This window comes from Podarcis filfolensis, assembly GCF_964270895.1.
Source record: "Podarcis filfolensis genome assembly, chromosome: 11".
Taxonomy (NCBI): Eukaryota; Metazoa; Chordata; class Lepidosauria; order Squamata; family Lacertidae; genus Podarcis; species Podarcis filfolensis.
The window spans coordinates 9,485,128-9,508,269 of NC_139613.1; the positions used below are offsets into that span (position 1 = coordinate 9,485,128).

Genomic DNA, 23,142 nt, shown 5'->3' on the forward strand with positions numbered 1-23,142 from the left:
GTATCTTCTATCTTTAGGGAGTATATTTGCAAGCATATGTCACAGACTACGCCATGTCAGTATGATGGTAGATTTCCACAAGTTGTTAACACAGCAATCAGGAACCACAAGAGCGAAGTAGATCTATTACTAGCTTGAATGTGCAGGCTTTTTTTTTCTGTGTAGTGGAAAGGCCTTATGACAATCCTCTCCCATTTTCTTCAGTGCCATATAAGAAAAAGGATACGTCCAATGTTATGCTGTTGCAAAGCACACATTTATGCAGGCTGAAATCCAACAGGAGAAGTTCAAACAACTCAACTTAAGGTACAAGAAATGCCATTTATTAACTCAAAAAACCTTTAAGTTGCCAAACGAAGATGGCAGTCATTTCAAAAAAGACAAAGATTTAATGGATGTCCCAGCAACCAACGTCATCAATATGGGTACAATATTACAACAAACCTGATTTATACCTGTGACAGAATGCCTACATGGAATATCACTGACTATTTATTCTATACCGTTTTGTATTCTTCAGGAACCAGCCGCTGCACTTTGCTTTCAACCTACTGGAAGAGTTCTGTTATGCACCTTACTCTCTGGCAATAATGCCCTATTTCTGGATGGCCAAATGTCACAAGTCAAAAGAAGCAAGCCAATTTACATGCTTAGTGGTATGAACTTCGTTTGCTTAGAATTTTCTTCACTCTAGCAGTTACCCAACAGTGACTGGTCAACACATCCCTTTTTTGATTTCCTCAATTCACTTTCCAAGTACAATGAATAAATAAATAACCTCTTTGAATATATTTGAGTCACCCCTTAACTAGGGGTTCTCTGGGTGACACAGTTTAAATGGATACAGTCATAAACCATAATTATGGCACAGCACTGAAATCCATCAGAACCACAACGCAGGAGACTTAACACACCTCTTCGCTGTCATGTAACACAGCAATCTTGACAGCAGATACTCAATATCAATAAAAGATGCTAGCACTATATTAAACTGACTTTTTTGTAAACTAGAGGGTTTGTTTTAACCATCAAGCTGCCTATTAATTTTGCTAAATAAATAAATAACCAATTAAAACACTAAAAACCTTTAGTGAATAAAAGGACTTGTCTAGCACCAAAAAGACATTAAGCCAGGCAAGCCTTTCTAAGGAGTGTGTTCCAAAACTGAGAGGGGGGAGGGAACTGCTGAGAAAGCCTTCTCTGTAGCTTTCTACACTTCAGAATCAGGAAGAACTTGGAGCAGTGCCTCTGTAGATGTTGGAGGTCAGGTAGAGATTTATGAAAAAAAGGTGGTCCTTTGGGTATTGAGGTTCTAAGCCCACATGTATGTGTACTATATAAAACTAGCCCGATTTGCTAGTGTCAGTCTTCTGTAGCTGAAATGCAGAAGAAGAATGAAAAACTTCCACAATTCTTTCCTAACTGGAATTCCTGATGTGATTCTGACCAGTAAGTGGTTATTTGTAGTCTTCAAAATACACAAATTTCTTGAAAATATCAAGTCCATTTCTGGTCTTACTTCCCATCACACCCCAATGTCTTAGAGAAACTTCAATTAGGAAACAGAGCCAATTCCCACGCATGGTTTTTCTTCCAGCCACCACTGCATGTGAGAAGATAACTCAGTACTCAACCTATGAAGGTTTTGCAGCAACGATCTATCAACTGGAAACTGCTCCTGCTCATAAATTGTAATCGCACAAGTGTTATGGATGTTTCATCTGAGGTTTTCCGCATGTGTGCAACAGATATAAATATAACCCTGATCAACACTCGTTTATTGCAAATTAAAGATATCCCAAGTGGTTCAGAACAATTAACCATAGTTGAGGAACCAGGACTTGGCCACAAATGATTGCATATTCCCCCATGGAAGTTCCCACCAAGTGCTTCTTGGTGCTATGCATATACCATTCACAAACTGAATAAAAAGAAGTGTTAAAACTCCAATGAAGAACCTGTTAAAGGAGGGAAGGGAAAATTCATACAGCCAAGTAACTCAAGCAGCAGCTGCCGCCCCTCAATTCCTAAATTATGGCTGAATTCTAGATGGCACTGGCTTACGCTAGTATTGACAGCAGCCACAAATGACCTTTTAAAATATAGAAAATATTTTAGCTGCTATCACTAGGACCTATAGATGTTCAATTCACCAGATTCCAAGGAGGTCCCACAAAACAGGCCCCACACTACAGTGTGTGTAGTTTTGTCTGTTGCTCACATGCCTAATCTACACCCTTGCAGTCCCAGGGTGTGGGCTGAAGGCCCATGAAAAAACCAATTTGTTGAAGCTAAGCAATTCTGGATTTAGTTAGTGCCTGGATATGCACTGGTTCCGTGACAAAAGAAAGGAATAATATAGATGTAAGAAAATTAAATATTTAAGCATAGCGCTTGACTCTAACCTCACTGAAGCCCCCTGGAAATAAAATGAGGCTGTCGTGCTTTATTCCTGCATTTCATTCATTTTCTGTATTTCATTAAGCTAACTTTCTGGGAAAGTTTCGTACGCAGACCACAAGGACACTTCTGAAAAACAGTCTCTGAAGTGTCTCAAGCCCACAAGACCATTTTCTCCCTTTGGAAGAAGCTTCCAAAGCAGCTTTTCGTTTGGCACGCACAGTTTTAGAGGAATGGTTTTGGAAATTAGTACCTGCTGAGGTTGACCAGAACTTCCTGTTGATTCGCTAAGTTTTTAGAAAGCCTCTTACCCAGTTAAAAGAAAACTTAGCAAAGGTTCTGGATGCCAGAAATCACTATATGTTTTTGCTGTTCTGACGCTACCTGGCTAACTGAAAATTTAAAGTTCAGTTAATACAAATTCATTGCCAAAACAACAACTTAGCCCAAACATTTGTGTTTTGTAAGTATTTACTAAAAGCTCTAATAAGGCTATTTATGCTGGTACCCTGAATCAGAAATACTATTTTAGAAAAGACAATACATATTCCCCGAGAGTGGGCTGATTTTGAAAAGCTTGTTTATACGTACACCCCTACTATGGCAGGTCCAAATATGTAATCTAATATTGGGGGGGGGTCCTATATGTGCACTCTTTGTGAGTAAGCCTTTAATAGCCAGTTATCTCTACTTCAAATGGTTTCCAGAATCTCCTGACTCCACTGCGTTGAAAGGAAGATGAAAGTTGAGTGGTCAAAGGCAGTGTTTCCTTCTACCGTAAAACTTTGGGGGCAATGTCTCAGGAAACGAAACACAAATTCAGTTGTGATTCTGTGCTTCAGATTCTAGTATGAGCACACAAAGGCCCTGATGATGGAGAATGACACATGTTTCAGTTCTACCCATAACGCCTGGAAAGCAAAGCTGGAAGGTCTATTACATATATATATCTGGGGTCATTAGACTGAATGGGTTAACTCCCAGAGCAGTAACTGTGGCAAATGTTTAAGCATCGGAGGAAGAAGAGCAAAAATGAGGGCACTCCTTTAAACATCAAAGGACTATTACGACCTTCCACACGCGTGCCATCTGAATTTGAGAATGCTAATTATAAGGAGCTGTTTTTCAAGGCCTGAAGTAAATGGAAACTACTTTTAAAATTCACTGCTCTTGAAGCATTGACAGAGCTGCCACGAAGCAAATCCTTCGACAGTGATTGCCTTAGCAAGTTTCTTAGGAGTGTACAGAGGTGATAATAAGGTGCACAACGAAAGATGTACAGACGAAAGATGTTTTTAAGCAGAATTTGACAAGCTGCAGTGATGAGCATCAGATTGTGCGCTACCGTTTTTCACATTTGCCTCCTTTCAGATATGCAACGCAACTCTCGGAAACCGCCATATAAAGTTTGGGCAGTTGCTACTGCCTGGTTAGAACTAGGCTCCTTTCCTGCTGGTGAAGAACAGGAAGTAGCAAGCATTACTTTAGGTCCAACTAAGAATTCACTGTTCTAGGAGCCTCAGTCCTCACTTCCCAGAAAACCAAGGGAGATTTGCATGGGGAGAACAAGCAGGATGTGTGCTTAACCCTTCTCACACAATTTTTCTCCACTTGATGTGGCAAATGCGAAGCAGCTGTGGGATTTCAGATGCAAGCATCTTTTTTCCTTGCTGTACACTGAAGCAGCAATAACAGGTTTCCAGACCTGTGTTCCACAGGAAACTGCAGACCTAAAACAAAAGATAGGAACAGAAGTGTATGCACCCCTCCCTATCTTAGCCCGAACAGGTCCTGTGGTATTTCAAGACTAACATTTACTGTAGAATGAGCCACAACAATGAGAACGAGACTGGAAGTCTTGTGTGGTCTCCTTTATTAGAATTCTCATAGTCTACCAATGTGTTTTACATTTACAACCCTGAGCGTGCATACTCAGGATTTATTAATTAAGACATAACTCATCTATGTTAAGTGACCTTCAGTAAACACTCTTGTTCAGCCATAATTACTTTTGAATGATCAGACCTAAGCCCACTTAGTCAAGCATTCATAGAATTGTAGAGTTGGAAGGGATCCTGAGGATCACCTAGTCCAACCCTCTGCAATGCAGGAATATGTAGTTGTCATATGGGGATTGAACCTGCGTTATCAGCACCACACTCTAACCAACTGAGCTATCCAGGCATTCTTTGTAAGGATGCCATCACTAAGCCAAAATTGGCCACTAGTCCAAGATTAGGTTACAAGGCACCTTCTGTCCATCAATGGACAAAAGTCTACTTCATCATATGAAGTTTCAGAATGTCGGCTCATACAGAAATGGTTCCAGATGAGCGAGGGGGATTACTGTATTTTTCGCTGTATAAGACACACTTTCCCCCTCCTAAAAAGTATGGGGAAATGTGGTGTATGCGTCTTATGGAGCAAATGCAGGCTGCGTAGCTATCCCAGAGGGATGACTGTGCAGCGCTCCCTCTCGCTGTTCTAGCTTCTGGCTTAGCCGCGCTCTGTCCCTTCACCCACCTCCCACAAAAGCCCCCAAGAGCCGCACTCCCTTTAAAGAGCCATGCAGAGCTCTGCATGGCTCTTTAAAGGGAGTGCGGCTCTTGGGGGCTTTTCCCCGAGGAGGGATAAGGGCAACCCATCAGTGACGCTCCACGTGGCTCGTGAAAGGGAGCGCTGAGAAGCCTGGGATGCATACAGGCTCTGCTCAGCGCTCCCTTTAAAGAGTATTTTTTGTCTTGCATTCCCCTTCTAAAAACCAGGTGCGTCTTATGGTCAGGTGCGTCTTATGGAGCAAAAAATACGGTAACTATTAAGATTATTGTTTATTAAATTTGAATACTACCCTTCATCCAAAGATCACAGGGCAGTTCCCAACATAAAAATAAAAAATGAGAACGCAAAATGCATAATAAAACAAAAACCAACCAATAACCCCCCTCCCACAAACACATTTAAATATTAATAGAATGTTAATCAGTCCCTAAAAGTAGATCCATTACCAAATGGGCATTAAAGCCAACTGCATTTGTATCTCACCTTTTCTCCAAAGAGACTGAAGGAGCAAACTATGATTTTCTCCCTCTGTGTTATCATCGCAAGGACACTGTGAAGTTATGTCAAGAGATAAGGACTGGCCCAAGCTCACACACTGAACTTCATGGTCAAGTGGTGGTTTGAGCCTGTATCTCCCCAATCCTACTCCAACACTCTACCCACTACATCACACTGGTGCTCTCTAGTGGTTCAGCACACTAAACCATTACTGGCTGTTGCTCTGCTTAACGAACACCTACTTCAAATGGGGTACTACACACTTAGCCTACTCAGGGATAAGAATTGTCAAATCTCTACTCCAAATGTCTCTCATATAAAGCATCAAGGAGGAGTACAACAAATTATGCATAGAAGAACAATGAAGGGCAACAGAACACCACAAAGTAATTAGAGAGACCCACCTTTTGTGACTATCCAGAAACCATGCTGTAAATTACTAGCCAGATAAAGAGTCAAGAGTAGCTCTACACTCAGCCTTCACTTTCTTTCTTTCTTTCTTTCTTTCATTCATTCATTCATTTTGCATGCCTTACTGACCCAGTAATCCACTTCCTCATTTCTCAAACTAGTAACCTGTGTGGTTACTAAAGGTACTTTCCCTGGATATGGTATATCATAAAAAGACACAAGGTATTTTTATGTACCAACATAACACTATACAGTGGTACCTCGGGTTAAGTACTTATCCTGAAGAAAAGTTCTTAACCTGAAGCACTATTTCTGGGTTAGCGGAGTCTGTAACCTGAAGCGTATGTAACCTGAGGTACCACTGTACACCTAAAGTGATAAAGTACCTAATATCACCTTACTAAATAAAGAGGATCGTGGCTATCAGAATTTAACACCATTTTAGTTGCTTTTAGGGCTGCAACATTGAATCCACTGGCTATGTTAACCCACTTTAGCACAAATGTGGAGGCTCCAAGTTGCTCTTCAGTGGTTCTTTTTGCCGCTGTGCCATAGTTTGTCCAATGGTTTAAGGCTCATTATTTGTCCATGACAGCTAACCCTCAACCAAGTTCTGACAACGCACTAAGACAAACTATGCTTTAGCTCAGTGCAGTGCAACAAAAAATGACCAGAGTCGCAAGCTCCTATCCAAAAGCCCACACGTTTGGTTATGGTTTGGTTTAGCATTGCAATCGGGGGGGGGGGGGGGCTTCACGTCCTTCCATGACTGTCAGTCTGCATGGGTGAGTCGTGCCTGAGGCTCTCTGGAAAGCAGCCAGGACATCTTAGGATACCTCTTACAGGTGTGCTTTCCGGCGATCTAAGACACTTACTTACAAGAGAAAGCAGAGAGCATCCAGTTTACCAGTCTGTCACTAGAGGCCGAGACAGCTTGCTTTTCTTTGTGAAACCGCACTTATACCTACACACGAACACACAGCATGAATCAAATGAGAAGGGGAAATGTCCTTTGACTCTGGTGCAAATGCACCCAAGACCCCAATAGCTTTATGAAGTTTATTCAAAGTTTATTATTTGCAGTGTTCGAAACTCCCACTGTTCTAGGCACATTTTGCAACAGGGAATTTCATTAGCGAAAGCAGTTTCTGAGCTCTGCATGCAGTACTGTGCCTAAGATTTCAGATTAAAGCTCTGGAGTGGAAGGATAGAAGGACCTTTTTCTGCCTCCCCACTTCCAGCTACTCTCTGAATACTGGAGAACAGACCCTCTTAAGAATATTGGGGGTGGGGGTGGGAAGTGGAAGGACTGGATCATGTGAAAAATGAACATAATATTTTAGCTGCAGTTCATTCATTTTCAGCTTTGTATTCTTATTAAAAGGCATGCCTAGAAGTTCCGTTGTTCCACTCATCACCTAGGTTTAAGGTGCTATTTAGCTCCTAGCTTTCATATCTCAGTTTCTTGCAATGATTATTTGGAGCGGTCAGTAGTAGATGCCAAAGCAAAACTGTTAAGAAATGGGGGTGAGAGTTTGGAAATATTTAATGCATTTCTAAAAGCAAATTTAGACCAGACTGTAACAGAAAAAAACATATCCAGACATAAATTAAAAGGAAATCAAATTAAGTTAAAACAGGATTGCCAAATATACAGGAATTTCAGATGAACAATGAAAGATTTTTTTTTGCAGCAGGGTGTTAACATAAAATAAAATTTCTACATGGTTTTGTACAGCTGACATTACTCCTCAAAAGAAGATAAACTGTGAAGTCAGTAGTACCTGTGGGAAATGTGAGAAACTTGCATCGCTTTTCCTTTTCCTTCACACATGGAGTTATACAAACACTATACCTGGAAGAAGTCTGTAGCTCAGACAAGATGATTTGATACTCTATACTACCAACCCTTTATATACTTTACTTGGGCATTTTAAAGGAGTTATAAGATGTGAACATCTGGAGTTAGTAAGAAACCTAACAGCAACAAAGATAACTATACCTACTAAGTGGAGACCATATAGTGGCATATAGCCTCAGTAGTTAAGTTAACAACTTTTGTTAATTTGAACAACTCTGGATACCAATTATTTATATGAAAATATAATGCTGATAACAAATATCTGCCTTACTGGTGCGAAATATTGTTAAGATCCAGATTAACAATCTCTCTCTATATATATGTATAGTAACTATGTTTGACTGTTATATATTATGAATTTATTATTTTCTTGGTATAGTTTGTTTTGTATATCTATAATTCATTAAAAATCAAGCTCAATTATTGTTAAAGATGGTCAACTGTAATGAACTTATGTAGTAGTTATTTTGCAGGTTTTTTTGTTATTGTCGAACTCTAAATAAAGTATTTTTTTATAAAACAAGATTAGTTGGCTCAGCTATGAAGACAAGGTTATTTTAATTCGGCTCTATGATGGTCAGTTCAAGCAAATAGTTCAGAATACAGTTTGGCAGAATCTGAGCTGTTGATGAAGCATCCTGTATTATCTGATCTTTCCCCTTTAAATTAAAATGCAGTTATTTTAAAACCTTTTTTGTGTTCTTCATAGGCTCTGGATAGGGGTTTCCATCTAAGTTGAAAGTAAACGGGGGGTGACAATTTGCAAGAACTCTGGAAACAGTTTTCCAATAAATAGCTTGAACCTTCAGGAGATAAATAAGCAACTTTGTGTTTTATCTTCACTGAGCAACAGCATATGACTTGTTTGTGACCACGTTTGAAACCCTTGGTTTGTTTTCCATGTTAGACTGAAGTTCTGCAAATGGCTTGATGTGAACCATATGACTGCTAATTATGTCCCATAAATCTGTCTTTTAAATTTAGAAATGGAAAACCAAGAGTAAGATTAATTAAATTTCCAACTGCAGCTACCAAATGATCCACTAGTGTCAACAGGAGGGCAAAACATGGAAGAAGGTGACACAGAGAAACTCTATAGAAGTAAGCAAATGAGCCAGCAGCTTTATTGACTTTGTGATGTTTGGGTTACTTGCTTGCAAAGGAATTAGACTAAGATCTCAAGCACAGAGCTGTCAAACATATGGTCCAAGGACTGAATCCAGTTTGTTCTACACCATGGACTTTGGAGACTTTGCCAACTCTAATTTTGAAAAAGCAAGATCACTCCCATATGTTAAATTGGGAGTCTTAAGACCACATAAAAATGAAAGCTCGAAGAACATGCCACCCTACAGGATTATATTACTCTTTTGAAAACGTAGTTGGTGGTTATTATTGTACTTGTCTACATTTAGAACAAAAGAACTGATTAGGGATAGTCATAGGTCTAGCCCAGGCATAGGCAACCTCGGCCCTCCAGATGTTTTGGGACTACAATTCCCATCATCCCTGACCACTGGTCCTGTTAGCTAGGGATGACGGGAGTTGTAGTCCCAAAACATCTGGAGGGCCAAGTTTGCCTATGCCTGGGCTAGTGTCTCTTCAAGGAAGCCATACTTCTGGCTTACACCTGTAGTGGCTAACAAACCTGTGCCCAACATAAATAATTACTATTGAGAAGCTACTTATGGCAAGATGTCCCATGGTGTGGAATTCCATAAACTAGGATGTTTTAAAGTTAACTTCTATGTCACTCATCATGATTTTACCATACTCCAGTATCATCCACTCCACTTATTTATAAAATTTTAAAGGTTAAAATTTTTATTTAAATAATTTGTCCAGTAAATAACAGTTGTAATAAATCACATCAAAATGCAAAATATTGTGCATCCGGATTTAACAGTCTTATGAGCATCTGTGCCTACTGGACCCCTTAAAGTGCTATTTAACTACTGAGTGGGTCGCTAGAAGAGGAATACACCTTCTGATATACAGGCGATCCTCGTTTTGCGTGGGTTATGTTCCAGACCCCCACGCGTGTTGGTAGGGCCCAAGTAAAGCGTTCCATTCTTTTAGTGACATTTTCAGGTTCAGTGCTGTGTGCACATGCGCAATCACGCGTCAATTGGAAGTGCATAAATCAGTCATTGCCTGCACATTTACCCTTCAACCATGAAGAATACTTGCCACTTGTTTCCATATTTCTAACCTTTTAACAAAAGGGCAACAATGTTTCCAAAGAGCTTTTTCTATATCCAATAACACCGTATCAATGAATTAATCTTGCCTACATTTTTTAACAGCCATAAATAATTTGTAATATAAAAGAGGAAACAATTCCTTTGCAGAATCAACGGTGCCTCTTCCTCAGTAATACCTGATATAGATGAACAATTCTCTAAACAAAATTGTATACTAATTTACTCAATCTGGGCTAACACAGTTCCTTCTCTTCTACTTTCTTTCTACTACCAGCTTCTATAACTGCCTTTTATAATGGACTTTGCATTCTAACAATGCTTGCACCTTAGTTATACTTATGACCTTCGATTGCTGTGAGCGTAACTTTAAAATGTGTGAAGTCATGAAGGAATCCGATCCTGGTGGATACCTGTGCTGCAAAGAATACTTTCCACTTCACCATACATGAAGCTTTCCTTTCTTATGCTGAGAGCACCAGAAGGATGTTCCAGAAATCCAAACAGAGGACAAGCAGACATTCTGGAACCGAAACAGACAAACTAAGACCCATTCATATTGTGAAAACGCAGTTTTATATCACTGAAGCAAGCCCAGTGCATAAAACTGTAGGATGGCATTTACACATGGCTAGCGAACTGAAGTGTTGACCAAGGAAAGAGTCAGTTAATGTGTCTTTCTAGGAATACACATGTCGGTAGAGCAAGAAATCTAGGTAATACAATATAACTATCCCAGCTACTTCTTAAAAAGAAAATGTAGTTAGCTTAAAATACAGGCAAAATAAGAAAAGTAAACCCATGTAAAAAGGTATTTGTGCCATTAAATACCTTGCTGAAGGACTTTTTATTTAGTTTAAGACTTAAATTGCTGTTTGCTTTGGCACTGATTTGTTTCCGATCTATAGAGTTCTTACCTTGGTATTGTAACACATTTTGTATTGCAATTTTGAGTGGTGATTGCTTTTTCAAGCTCATCCAGTTGTCCTGTCTTCTTGAGCTTCTTCACCAAACTTTTCACTGCTTTCTCACACCATTTTTCTTCCTGACCATTCTGCTCACCCCCACCAGCACCTCCTGAACCAGTAGCAGACTTCTTCCATCCCAACAGTCTCTTCACAACAGGTGGAGTAAACGGTAATATAGACGACATGGCCCAGATGTGGCTCAACTTATGCAATGGTTTAGCTGCCCTTTAGAACCTATGGAAAGAAGAAATCTATTAGAAGGTTTGAAGGAAGAACACTGTCTGATCTTTCATCTAATCTAAACAGTTCTGACCATGGTACTTCTCTTTTAAGAATGAGCACCCACATTCCCATTTGCTAAGGCTTAACTTCAACTGAAACCAGGAGGATATGCAAGAGAGCCCTCTGCATGCTTTAGTCTACGCAATTCTGACAGGTCTTACTCCACAGTAAATGGGCATAGAACTGAAGCATTAATTAGGCATAACTCATAATCATTCAGTTGTCCCTAGAAAATGTATGCATGATTTGCTACAATTCACCAATCCTTGTAAACAAGTTCCCAAGCAACATCCTATGCATCACTGCAAGCAACAGATTTAAGCAGAAATAAATAAAATACTTTCCCTGAATTTCAGCTTATCACGTCTATTTTGCAACTAGGGGAGACAGATTTTTCCTTTGAATTGGTGTTAAAAATACTAGAATGGTATGACAAGGGTGTCTTCTGGTGATTCCAATACATGTTGGGAAGTTCTTTTTATACATTTTAAATAAATTCTAAAACTCAAGAGTTATAGGGGAAAAGGTTGCACATTTCTGTGTCACGACCAGCTATGAGAGTGCTGAATGTGTGCATAATGCTTTGTCACAGCGCAATGTGCTAGCCACTCTCAGCAAAGTCCATTATCAGAGTCTCTGTATTCATTTAACTGATTACAAAGCTCAATCAATGAGGATAAGTCTGAAAACAAGTTTCTGGTTTTCATGACTGCAGTTACATTTGATTATGTGCAATCTATGCAAACGGTTGCAGTGTCAAGACACCACAAGCTTCTACACCTTCCTCACACATCTCTCCTGTTCAGAGTTTATTAGTTGTTTGCCAAAAAAAATCAGGAGAAACCTCAGCTATTGGGATTTAAATAGAGCATGGAGATCTGGTTTATTCACACAAAAATAGAATGCAGAATTCAGTCCCGAGGACTAAGGTTTAATTAACTGCAGAATATGAACTCTGCTGTATAGCACTGAGAATTATGCAATTGCTCATCCTTCTTCACCACTCCTTTGGCAAGCATGGCAATTCCCTGTTTTCCTCCTCCTCTTAAAATTGGGGGGGGGGGAGGATTGCCCTGGGGACCTTGCATCTATGTCTCCCAAGCTCAGTGTAAGGAGAGGTACACCTCTCCCACGATCAAGACCACATGTTTTTGTGAATGTCTGATTTTGTGAATGTCTGATCTGTAGCGACATCTCTATTCTTCCTGCCATTGGGGTCCAGCACGTCCACTCTATTGGACTGCAGAAACCATTTGTAGCATGAAACCTCCTGTCATCACCCAAAACCACACAGGGGCAGGTGCATTCAGAGTAAAAATGATGTTTACCGTTTAGTAAAAGAAAGCAATGTCTTTAAATAACAGATTTCTAATAATTTTGTTTTATCTTTAAAAAAAAGAAGGGGTGGGTGGAAGGAAATCTGTTTTTCTAACATTGAGGAAGAAATGGACTCTTTCTACTCGGCTGCTGCAGCTGATTCTAGAAAAGCTTGAACTTGGTATTAGACAAAACAGTGCCAAATCAAGCTTGTGCCCTATTTCTCCTGCAAGTGCTCCAGTAATAGGGCGAAAGAGGAAGACAGAAACACAAGCAAGGCCCCAGCTTGCACTTCTCTACACAAGCACGGTGAGGAAAAATGGAAGTTGGGAGAAACCGGCAGCATGCTGAACGGAAGGGAACCCTTTGTTCAGGAATCTCAGCTAAAGCATCCATACCAGATGGCCTTCCAACCTCTGCTTAAAATGTTCCAAATGGGAGTCCACAACCTCCCAAGGAAGTCCACTCCGCTGTCGAACAGCTCTTACTGTCAGAGAGTTCTTTCTGATGTTTAGTTGGAAACTCCTTTCTTGTAACCAGTTCTTTTGCCAACTACATCCACTGTGCTAAGTTCTATCCAACTATTCAACTGGCGACAAATGGGGCAAAAAAGTCCAAGCAGCAAAACCAGCTCAGCTCTGACACTACTACTTAGCAAAATTAAAAGGGACAGCTTTCCTGTTTGAAGAAATGCTCTCATGAAAAGCATCTTGAACTGACTAAACTGCAGTTAAAATTCCAACATAAAATCAACATGTTTATAAAGGCCCTAACACAGCTATAATGAACACCATATACTAGATTTATAATGCATCTGAGAACATGCAAGACGGCCGAGGCTCACTTTAAAGAGAGATGCAACTTGCTAATGCTACAAAGCGCCTCATTTCTTCAAGGGAACTGCACTTTGCATTCATTCTTTACCAAGATGAGGATCAAGTTTAACAGTACCATAACATTAGGAAATATATGGTTATCTTTCCAGTCAAGACTAATTTAGGCGTTCTGTTGGGGAATTAATTCTCAAAGAACCTATTTTCATTCATTCCTGTGCTGTGGAAGAGCAGGTTCCATCTATAAGTTGGATATTAATAGGAACATACAGTCATACCTTGGGTTGAATGTGCTTCAGGTTGAGCACTTTCGGGCTGCGCTCCGCGGCAACCCGGAAGTAATGGATACGTTACTTCTGGGTTTTGCCACTTGCGTATGCACAGAAGCTCAAAATGATGTCACACGCATGCGCGGAAGCGGCAAAACACGACCAGCGCACGCGCCCTCGCGTCTCACGTTCTATTCAGGATGCGAATGGGGCTCCGGAACGGATCCTGTTCGCATCCTGAGCTACCGCTGTATATATAAAATGGGAAAGCATTTCAGACTCTCTATGGCTTGAACTGGGATTATGAAACCTTTGTCTGATTCAAAGACTAAATCGTTCCTCCGTCATCAGTTTGGTCACATACAAACTTCACATATGCTGTATGCTTCTCAATGATTATACAAAGGTAAGAGTCACATCCATTACTTCACCTACTTTTCGTTTCCGGAGCAGCTTGTCACTGGCATGTGGCCCCCAGAAGCTTCCTCATAAGAAAACATGGCCCTCTGGCTAAAAAAAGAGTCCCTCCCTCCTCCCAACCCCAGTTTAGAAAAAAGGCAATTGGAGGGTGGACATCAGAGAGGTTTAAGAAATTGTGCATGGTGTAGAGAAAGACACGTTTTCCACCTCTTATTACTACTTGAACACAGGCTCATCCAATGAAACTGATGGGCAGAGATTCAGGACAAACAAAAGAAAACACTTCCTCACAAAGCACTCCCATTTATGAAATTTGCAGCCACATAATGTGCTGATTGCCACTTACTTAGATTACTTTTAAAAGGGGGTTAAATGAATTGGAGGATGTGCATCAATGGTTAAAGTCATGAGAATTATATGCAAATTCCAGGCCCTGGGTCCTTCAGATCCTGTTTACAGACTTTCCACAAGAGTGAAACAGGATGCTGGCCAAGCTGGATTCAGTGTTGAATCCTCATGTTCTGGACCAGTCTCCCTTCAGTGCCTTCTAGTCATTTTTGACTACAAATCCCATCAACCCCAGTCACCGTGGTCACATAGCTGAAGGGCAACAAGTTGGGAAGACTGGTTTTAAAATTTATCCACCTACTTGGTCTGTTAAACATCTAATGAAAACTGAAAGTTCCTGTCATGACAGTAAACTAATCAGCTTTAAAATGAACCAAAAAAAAAGGTACCACAGCAATTACTCATTTCTATTAAAAACACTTGAGGCGCTGATCAGTGTTACATATTCCAACAGCCAGCAATGGAATACAAAGCAGAAATAGCAAGACCACAGATATTGCATATCCACCAATAACCCAAGAAGACTAAAAGGTCTTTAATGCTGTCTCACATTTACAGCCATATTTTTTCATTATTTGAGCTAAGGGCACTGTGCATGGGGGTTACCCTATTTTTCTCTCTTATCCTTACACAACAACCGTCTCAGATACATGAGAGTGTGACCCAGTGTGAAGTCAGGTAACCCAGTGAGGTCTACGAACAAGGAGAACTGGAATTCAGGTTCCCTAGCCCAACTCCAGCACCCAAAGTTAACCCATGAAGGTCCAATTAGAAAGTAAAATTTGGTATCTTGGGAAATAAGGGAAACACACAGAAAGGTTTGTAGAACATCTCAAATGGAACAAGAAACTTCATGCTGTAGGATGGATAACAAGAGATGAATAGAAGAAGCCCTTGACCACATGGGCATTCTACCAGCGTAAGTCGCATTTCCTCCCTGCTGAATATAGTGCCGGAGCATTCTCTTTTAGCAGACTCAGCAGCTCAGAAATACCCTTCAGCTGCTAAGCAGAGACAAAATTATTTGATCATTCAAGCTGCCAGAACATGAGGGCTCCCAACTCTGAAGAGCAAATAGAACATTTATTGGATTATTATAGACCAGTGTTTCCCAACCTCCTTCCTTTTGACTGTGGCCCCCTTTCGACCTTGTTTCCTTCCTGTGGCCCCCCATGCTGTCCTACTGGTAGAAAGGTAGCTATTTAAATGTTTTGTTTGGAAATAGAACATTTTTTATCTGTAAATTTTATAATGTATACAAAATACAATTACATAAAATGATATTTTATGTAATATTGTTGAAGCAGGAAAACATAAAATCATAGAGCTGGAAGGGATCCAAACGGTCATCTTTCTAGTGCAACCCCCTGCAACGTAGAAAACTCAGCTAAAGCATCCATGACAGATGGCCATCCAACCTCTGCTTAGAAACCTCCAAGGAAGGTGAGCTCAGAACCTCACAAGGGAGTTCCATCTTCTATGTATTACAAAAATTAAACACTTATTTGACCCCCGTTATTTGACACCTAATAAAATTGCCGCTTTCCACATAGGTACCAACCTGAAGGCAATCCGAAATTCACTGGGGAGGCCCTTTTGTTTGTACCACCACCCAATAAAGTCCAGGCTGCAAGACTCAAAACAGGACTTCTCAGTGGTGGAACCCTGATTGTGGATTCCTCTCCTTCCCCAACTTTAGGCAGGCACTGACAACAGTTAGTTTTTGGCACCAGGACTTTTGAACTTTGAATACTGGAGAAGGACAGATGGAGGAATGTTAGATACAGAATTAAATTCTGAATGTTAGCTGATTTTTTTTTTTTCAATATACCATTTTATGTAGTTTTATATGTTGAGACCTGACCTACAATGTAAATTTTACAAATAAATAAAATTAAAATTAACACCCGAAGGGTCACAGGTTAGCTACCTCTGGCTTGTACAATAAAGAAAATATAATTTCTGATGTACTTCAAAGCTGGCCTTAAACTATCATGCAGATCTGCAGACCACAGCCACAAAATGTAGAAAGAGAAGGGTAAAAATAGAAAGTAGCATAAAAAGGGAACTGGTTTCACTAGTGCTCTCAAAGCGTTCAAACTGCCTTTGTTATAATAGTCACAACGTACGTCAAAAAAAGAAACCATTTGTTCACTTTTACTTCTTGGTCATTTATGGGGCAGAACGACATTCTTATCAAGTATCTATAAACCAGAACAAACCAACAACTGAAGTCAACAATTTGCCTCATCAATCCACAGACTTCAAAGAATATTATTTTAACTTTTAGTCACCTCTATTTCTTGTAGTCGACCAGAGATCACAAATACCACAACTACTTTCTACTTCATGGAACAACTAATCCTATCTCATGACTTGCAGCAATTCAGTTTAACAGGTCAACAATTACAAATATTCTAACAAAGTAAGCTTTGGTATTGTCTTGTGGATTTAGAATATAAGTAATTAAATCCAATTTGAAAAGCAGAATTTACAGCTCACTTAGCAAGTCAAACCCTTAAAGGGATGCTTCCAATTACAGAATTTACATGCATGGTCCAATAAGGTAATACAATGTACATCTGAAAACCCTTAAACTGTTTAAACAATAGCCCAGTGTACAAAACCTGGTATAAACTTTTCTGCATTCATCTACAGCAGGCATAGGCAAACTCGGCCCTCTAGATGTTTTGGGACTACAACTCCCATCATCCCTAGGTAACAGGACCAGTGGTCAGCGATGATGGGAATTGTAGTCTCAAAACATCTGGAGGGCCGAGTTTGCCTATGCGTGATTTACAGGCACTGTTCACATGATTAAAGGACAATGCTTGATCCAGATGCCACTTTTCCAGAAATAAGAGAGGGAACCTAGACATGGTTATAGATTCCGATACTCCCATTAAGGTTTCTTTTAAAATAATAATAATAATAATAGTAACAATAATTTTATTGTTTATACCTTACCCATCTGGCTGGTTTCCCTAGCCATCCTAGGCAGCTTACAGCACATATAAAAACATATATCATTCACCAACAGTGTAACAGTAAAACTTATGCCTTTTCACATTTAGCCAACAGAATATCCACTTACACTACACTGTATTATCAAGTTCAGAATGCTATCACCACTTTGTGTCTATTTCCCATATTTCTCAGTGCCTCTTATCAAAGCGAAGAATTCCAGGATGGCCATTAACCAGTTATCTCAGAAGTGGGAAAACAAAGCAAACTAGGAGTGAAATAGTGGGGAAAACAGAAGCAGATAAGTCGCAGCTGGTGTACTCAAGTCACTTCTCAGTGGTAATAAGAGAGGGGAAGGTTAGGGTGCATATCATAATTGGAAACTTGGCTCAAAATAATGAGCATCACTCTAAGGTGCAAGTGGTCAGCATTCTATAACTCCAGACACTCACACTGTAAAGAAACTATCTTTTTGGTACTGCAAGATCATTTGTATGCAAACCTCTTAAAGTTTAAAAGACTTTTTCCTCTGTGAACCAGAGTTCTATAATAAAGAGTTTGTTAGTTTTTTAAAGAGCACAGACCATGCTATTCACAGGGCAATAGATGGCCCCACTCGCCTATCTACATTTATTCCTCACTCTCCTCCCTTCAGCATGAATGACAATTCACAGGTCCTGCTGCATCCTATCCTCTTTCCACACTATTAACACATCCTGGCCCCTTGGCGTGACAATACACAAGAGGATGTTCCCCCCCCCCATCATCACAAGGCTCAAATGTTCATTGCCATTTGCAAGCAGGGTGAAGGTTTTCACCCCTGAAATTCAGTATTTATCAACTGTTGCTAAGATGGCAGAGATAAATGCAGCCCAACACAGCCTCCATCTTCCTCCAAACCCCTCAAATAACTGGAATAGAGAGGCCTGCTAAATATACTTGTACCCACAGGATAGGCTGGCAAAAGAACCCTGGAACAGCTCAGTATGGCCCAGAGTCCATAACAGGGATAGCTAACTTGGTGTCCTGCAACTAGTGTTGGATTACCAACTCTCTTTGTAACTGCTTATCCCTCATGCTGGGTGGGTGGATGGGAATTACCTCTGCAGGTCACCACACCAGCTAACCTCAATGCACAGCAAGTCTGACCTTTTGCACTGCATTTCTGTTGTCTACATTGCCTACATTTAAGAATGCATGTAAAGAGAACACTCATAAGAGATATACAATGCAGTCATACCTTGGATCTCAAACGCCTTGCGAGTCGAACCTTTTGGCTCCCGAACACCGCAAACCCAGACGTGAGTGTTCCGGTTTGCGAACATTCTTTGGAACCTGAACGACCAGCGGGGCTTCTATTTAAGTACTGAGCTACTGAAAGACCGTAACTCTTAATCCTCGTAGAAGTCACGTGAATTAGGGGCCATCACTACATCCCGTGGTACGGAACTCAATAATTTAATAATGAACTGTGTGAAAAAGTGCTTCCTTTAGTTTGTCCTAAAACTAATTCAAATCAATCTCCTTGATAATCTGAAGTTTTAGTATTATGTGAGGGGCGGCCTACGTGTGTGAACACTTAACACTGTGGCTTGTGAACACACCTTGCTGTCTGCTGAAATTGTGAAACTACACTAAACACATGATTAAAGCAGTTATCAGGTGCTCAGGGATGTCATTACTCACAATGAAGCGAGGAAGCCTCATTTAACATGGCAAGGACAACCACCGCCTCCTCTAGACTCTACACTGCACAGGTTGCACAGATGTTCTGTCCTTCCCAAAGAAAATGTGGCAAAAGCCCAACTCTACTCAGATGACAAGTTTGCTTAGTGAGATCCTGTACTGCTGCTTCCCTTCTTCCCAGAGTGATCCATCTAGTAGATCAGAACAGTCTGAACTTCTATACAGCCTCTTTGCAGCCAAGTGAATACTTACAGCAACATAAATTGCACCTTATGTGATGTAAGGAGCTTTCATCTCAAAAAAGTGCATCCATATGCATAAGCAATTACTTGATATACTATAGATAAGGGATAAGCAGGTGGCAACAGCTCAAATGGGGCAGAATATTGTTTTTAACCTTCTCCTTTCCTACCCCACTTGACAGCCACCCCTTCAGGCAGGAAATGAAAGGAGAGGTCTCATTTCCTGCTTCAAGTAGTGTCTACCAGGTGTGAAGCCACCCCTCTGCCACAGCATTTGACAAGGTCCAACCACCATATTAACAAAATTTCGTTGAGGAAACAGCATAGGTTGAGCCAGGCAAAAATTAGTTCAAGCTAATCTGCCAGTGGGAGATCCAGATTCTCTTCATCCAAAATCTGGGACTGGGTGGCAGTGATGGGCATCACAACAAAGTCTTGGATCGCCAAAGAGCTTAATTGGGCAAAATCAGCTCTGCAAGTGAAGAACTTTGCCATTCTTGCCTTGGGCTGTGTTTCCCAACAAGAGATAGCCACAACAAATGCCCCCTTGTTACTGGTGATGCATCAATGACAATCAAATTGCTACTGTGTCAGGGCCAACAGCCACTCCCTTGATTTATTTGTAACTGTACACAGTGCCAACTTTTTTTGGGGGGGGGGGAAACGTATCATCACCATTTGTTTAATACCTCTAGCGTTTGGCTACATTACTAAACTACCACTACATTTCCAAAGCCAGACATGCCAATATTCCTACCAAAAAACACTTTGATACCTGGCAATATGAACTAGGCTATTAAACGACTAGTGGCAAATATGCACCACAGAAACTACCAATACAGATTGTTCAGTATTGTGCCTAAATGCACCATAGATGCAGACAGTAATGCTCAATTACCTTTTTTTTGTCCTTGGAAATACAACATATTTAAAGGAATGTGGACAATCTCACTGTATCAGTAAGAACGAACTATTGTCTCTTAATGGTTCTCTCTCATTTAGAACCAAATAATCTCTTCTAATAGTACTGACTATATGCATGGGTTTGTAATATCTTACGAATTTCATATTGAACTTCTCATTGAAGTAGCTCTCTGGATAGACAACTGCCACCTGAGGAATTTAAGAGTACTAGTAAAATTGACTGGTAAGATTGCAAATTTAGACTTCCCATCAAGTACAGAGTAAGAAGTCTAGTCTAATAACCTCCTCTTTCCACAACACTTTTTAAAATACACAGGTGTCAAATACTGAAGTGAGAGTCATTTTAGCTAAGCTCTTGCGAGTAACTGCTTGGAGAAGGTGCAAATTCACACATGCCCCCTTCTCTGACATTATACTGCTCAGCCAAATAGGCCTCTCACATGAGCATTTACTTGTGAGAGTGAGTCAGTGAAGATGAAACTTGCAAAAGTCTAGGTAGCTCAGTATTTCTCTTGAATCAAGATATGCAGAAGATATCTCTGTAGTTAGAACAAAATTAAGCACAATAATTGTTTTCCCCACATTATTTTACTAAACCCATTATTTGCTAATGAAGAGAGCAGTAATCAGCTCCTTAGGTTGCAAGCTCTGACCCAATCCATTTGTAAAAGCATCAAATACGAACATGCAGTATAATCCTTTTGGCACTCATAAGGATATCCTGAAAAAAACATTTCCAACAATCCTGAATACAAATCAATCTAGACTAATAAGTGAACATAGGCATATAGATTGAAATTAGAATCTTACACATTTTGACAGCTAAGTAAGAGCACCCCAAAATTTAAACAGAACATCTGACTCCTGCAACTCAGGATTAGGTAGCGTGCTGACACCTGGTCTCAGTTCCCAAATTAACAACAGATTAAAAACAGATTCTCCTCATGGCCTGGGGCAAGTCTACTAAGGCTTCAACTATCAGCAATGTACCTTAACAGGGTTATTGCAAGGTCAAGCAAGCATTTGTCAAATACTTTTAATGTGTGAAATACTATTTTAAAAACATTTTCCTGCCCTTCAGAGTGCACAAAGCCAATACTCTTGTGAGAACAGAAATTTCCAGAGGAAATTATGAAAATTTACAAACTGGGGGGGGGGGGGCAGTTCATCTCATCTTCAGACAATGCTGGCTTGCAAACACACCTGGGAAAGTTAGAGCTCAAAGAAAGATTTACTAGCCCACATTGCCTAATAGGCCTAGGTAGTCCATTTCTATGCATGTTTGCTCAAAGTCGATCTCACCAAGTTCAGTACTTCCAACTTAACTAATGTAAAGCTTCACAGCTTAGTGGGTACTTGTAACAAGACAAATAGCAACTTACAAATAACATTAAGGCAACCTTGTAAAACTACAATACATCACCTGCTTTTTGCTATTAGAACTCATTTTAAACAACAGAGGACTTTCAAAAGATTACTTCCACTCCATTGCAAGTCATTCAGTTCTTCTGTACGTCCCTCACTCCTTTGCCCAGCATGCCTATTTAAATTAAATTCTTTCAAACAGATGTTTGCTGCTTGCCACATGAGTGCATAACATGTTCACAACCTTGATCACAGCAGGTGCTCATAAGTGTGTTTTTCTAATGCATGCACTTCTGTATTTTATTTACTGGATTTATTTATATCCTGCCCTTCACCACACAGCAATTCCAAGGCAGGTTACAGTAAAAGTAAAACCACAACAGCCGTTAAATAACAAAAATAAAAATTTAAAATTCACAGCACATAATACTCAAGCTGTTCCTGCAACAATACACGGCCGCAACCTCACCTCTAATCTCATACTTAGTATGATAATCAAGACTTTGTACTGCACAAGGCAGACAAATTACTCTGGAGCACAACTTAGCTCAACAGAAATGCACTTCAAGTACATTACCTTTTACAATCAGAATCAGCCTTTCCTGTATTACAAGAACAAATCTAACCCACTCAGCAGTAAGTTAGCCTGAAGAAACTCACTTGTGTATGACCCAGCAGCCTTGACAAGAATACCAACAATTCCCAGAAGCCTCACATGTTGTCTGTCATGGCATACAGTGCTGCGCATCCCAGTCCCAAACTTTTACACATCAAATCATGTACACTGCCTTTTACAATATGGTGTGCCTGCAGATGTGACCAGCATTATATTGTTGGTTCTTTAACACACCTTGTTTCAGAAAGCCTCAGCTTTCAATTTTACAACTTGTGATTAGTGCAAATGGCAAAGTGCTCAACTTCTGTGTTTGCAGAATGTATAAACACTTGTCCTAATCTTGTTTTTAATGGAACCCTAGAGATAAAAGCCCTAGAACTCATTTTCTCTATTTAGGAAGAGATGTTAGAAATACAGTTCTCAGTCTTATTGCTTGTTTGCTAGAAGGGTGCAGGGAACAGAGAAACACCAACATTAAGAAAGGACTGTCCTAAAAATATTATTTTGGACATTTCCTTCCTAATATTGCTGCTTTTTGTAGCACAAGCTTGAAGTAAATACTTTATTCTCAGCTGCTTCTCTACTAAGAAGAATTGTGGGAGGGGGAATTTCACCTTTTTCACCCCCACCACTGCTTAAAAAATGTTGATGGGCTTTTGCTGACTCTTCTCTCCATCCCTCCACTCCAACAACAGAAAGTGTACACAGCAATCCTTGGCACACTGAGAAGTCAATCTGTGCAACCTTTCAAAATACGCACATGGTTGTAAGGAAACACAGAATTCTGCAGCCGCTTGAATTTGCTTGCCTCTTACCCAACTAACAGCATCTAAGGAAGAGATAAAGAATAAGTGGGTAATCCTAACCATGTTTACTCAGAGGTAAACCCCATCAACTTGCGGCGGAACCGACTCCTTAGTAACTGCGCCTAGGGCAGTAATCCTTTCATGCACACATTACTCAGGGGGGTGGGGAGGG

General features: G+C 40.2%; 1 protein-coding gene and 1 long non-coding RNA gene across 6 annotated transcripts in view; both read right to left on the bottom strand.

Annotated features, from left to right (window-relative positions):
- The window catches only part of LOC310744513, a 294,405-nt gene that overhangs the window by 117,711 nt on the left and 153,552 nt on the right, over positions 1–23,142 (bottom strand). The window lies entirely within an intron of this gene.
- The window catches only part of SMAD2 (SMAD family member 2), a 39,893-nt gene that overhangs the window by 15,853 nt on the left and 898 nt on the right, over positions 1–23,142 (bottom strand). For 3 of the 5 annotated variants that reach the window (XM_083575766.1, XM_083575762.1, XM_083575765.1), the window contains exon 2: positions 10,848–11,132. In XM_083575766.1, coding sequence (XP_083431892.1) covers positions 10,848–11,083 — 236 coding nt within the window. In that variant the 5' untranslated portion in view covers positions 11,084–11,132. Of the gene's footprint in view, positions 1–10,847; positions 11,133–15,928; positions 16,120–22,924; positions 22,994–23,142 lie in introns of all 5 variants that reach the window. The other 2 variants (XM_083575764.1, XM_083575763.1) reach the window with 2 other exon arrangements.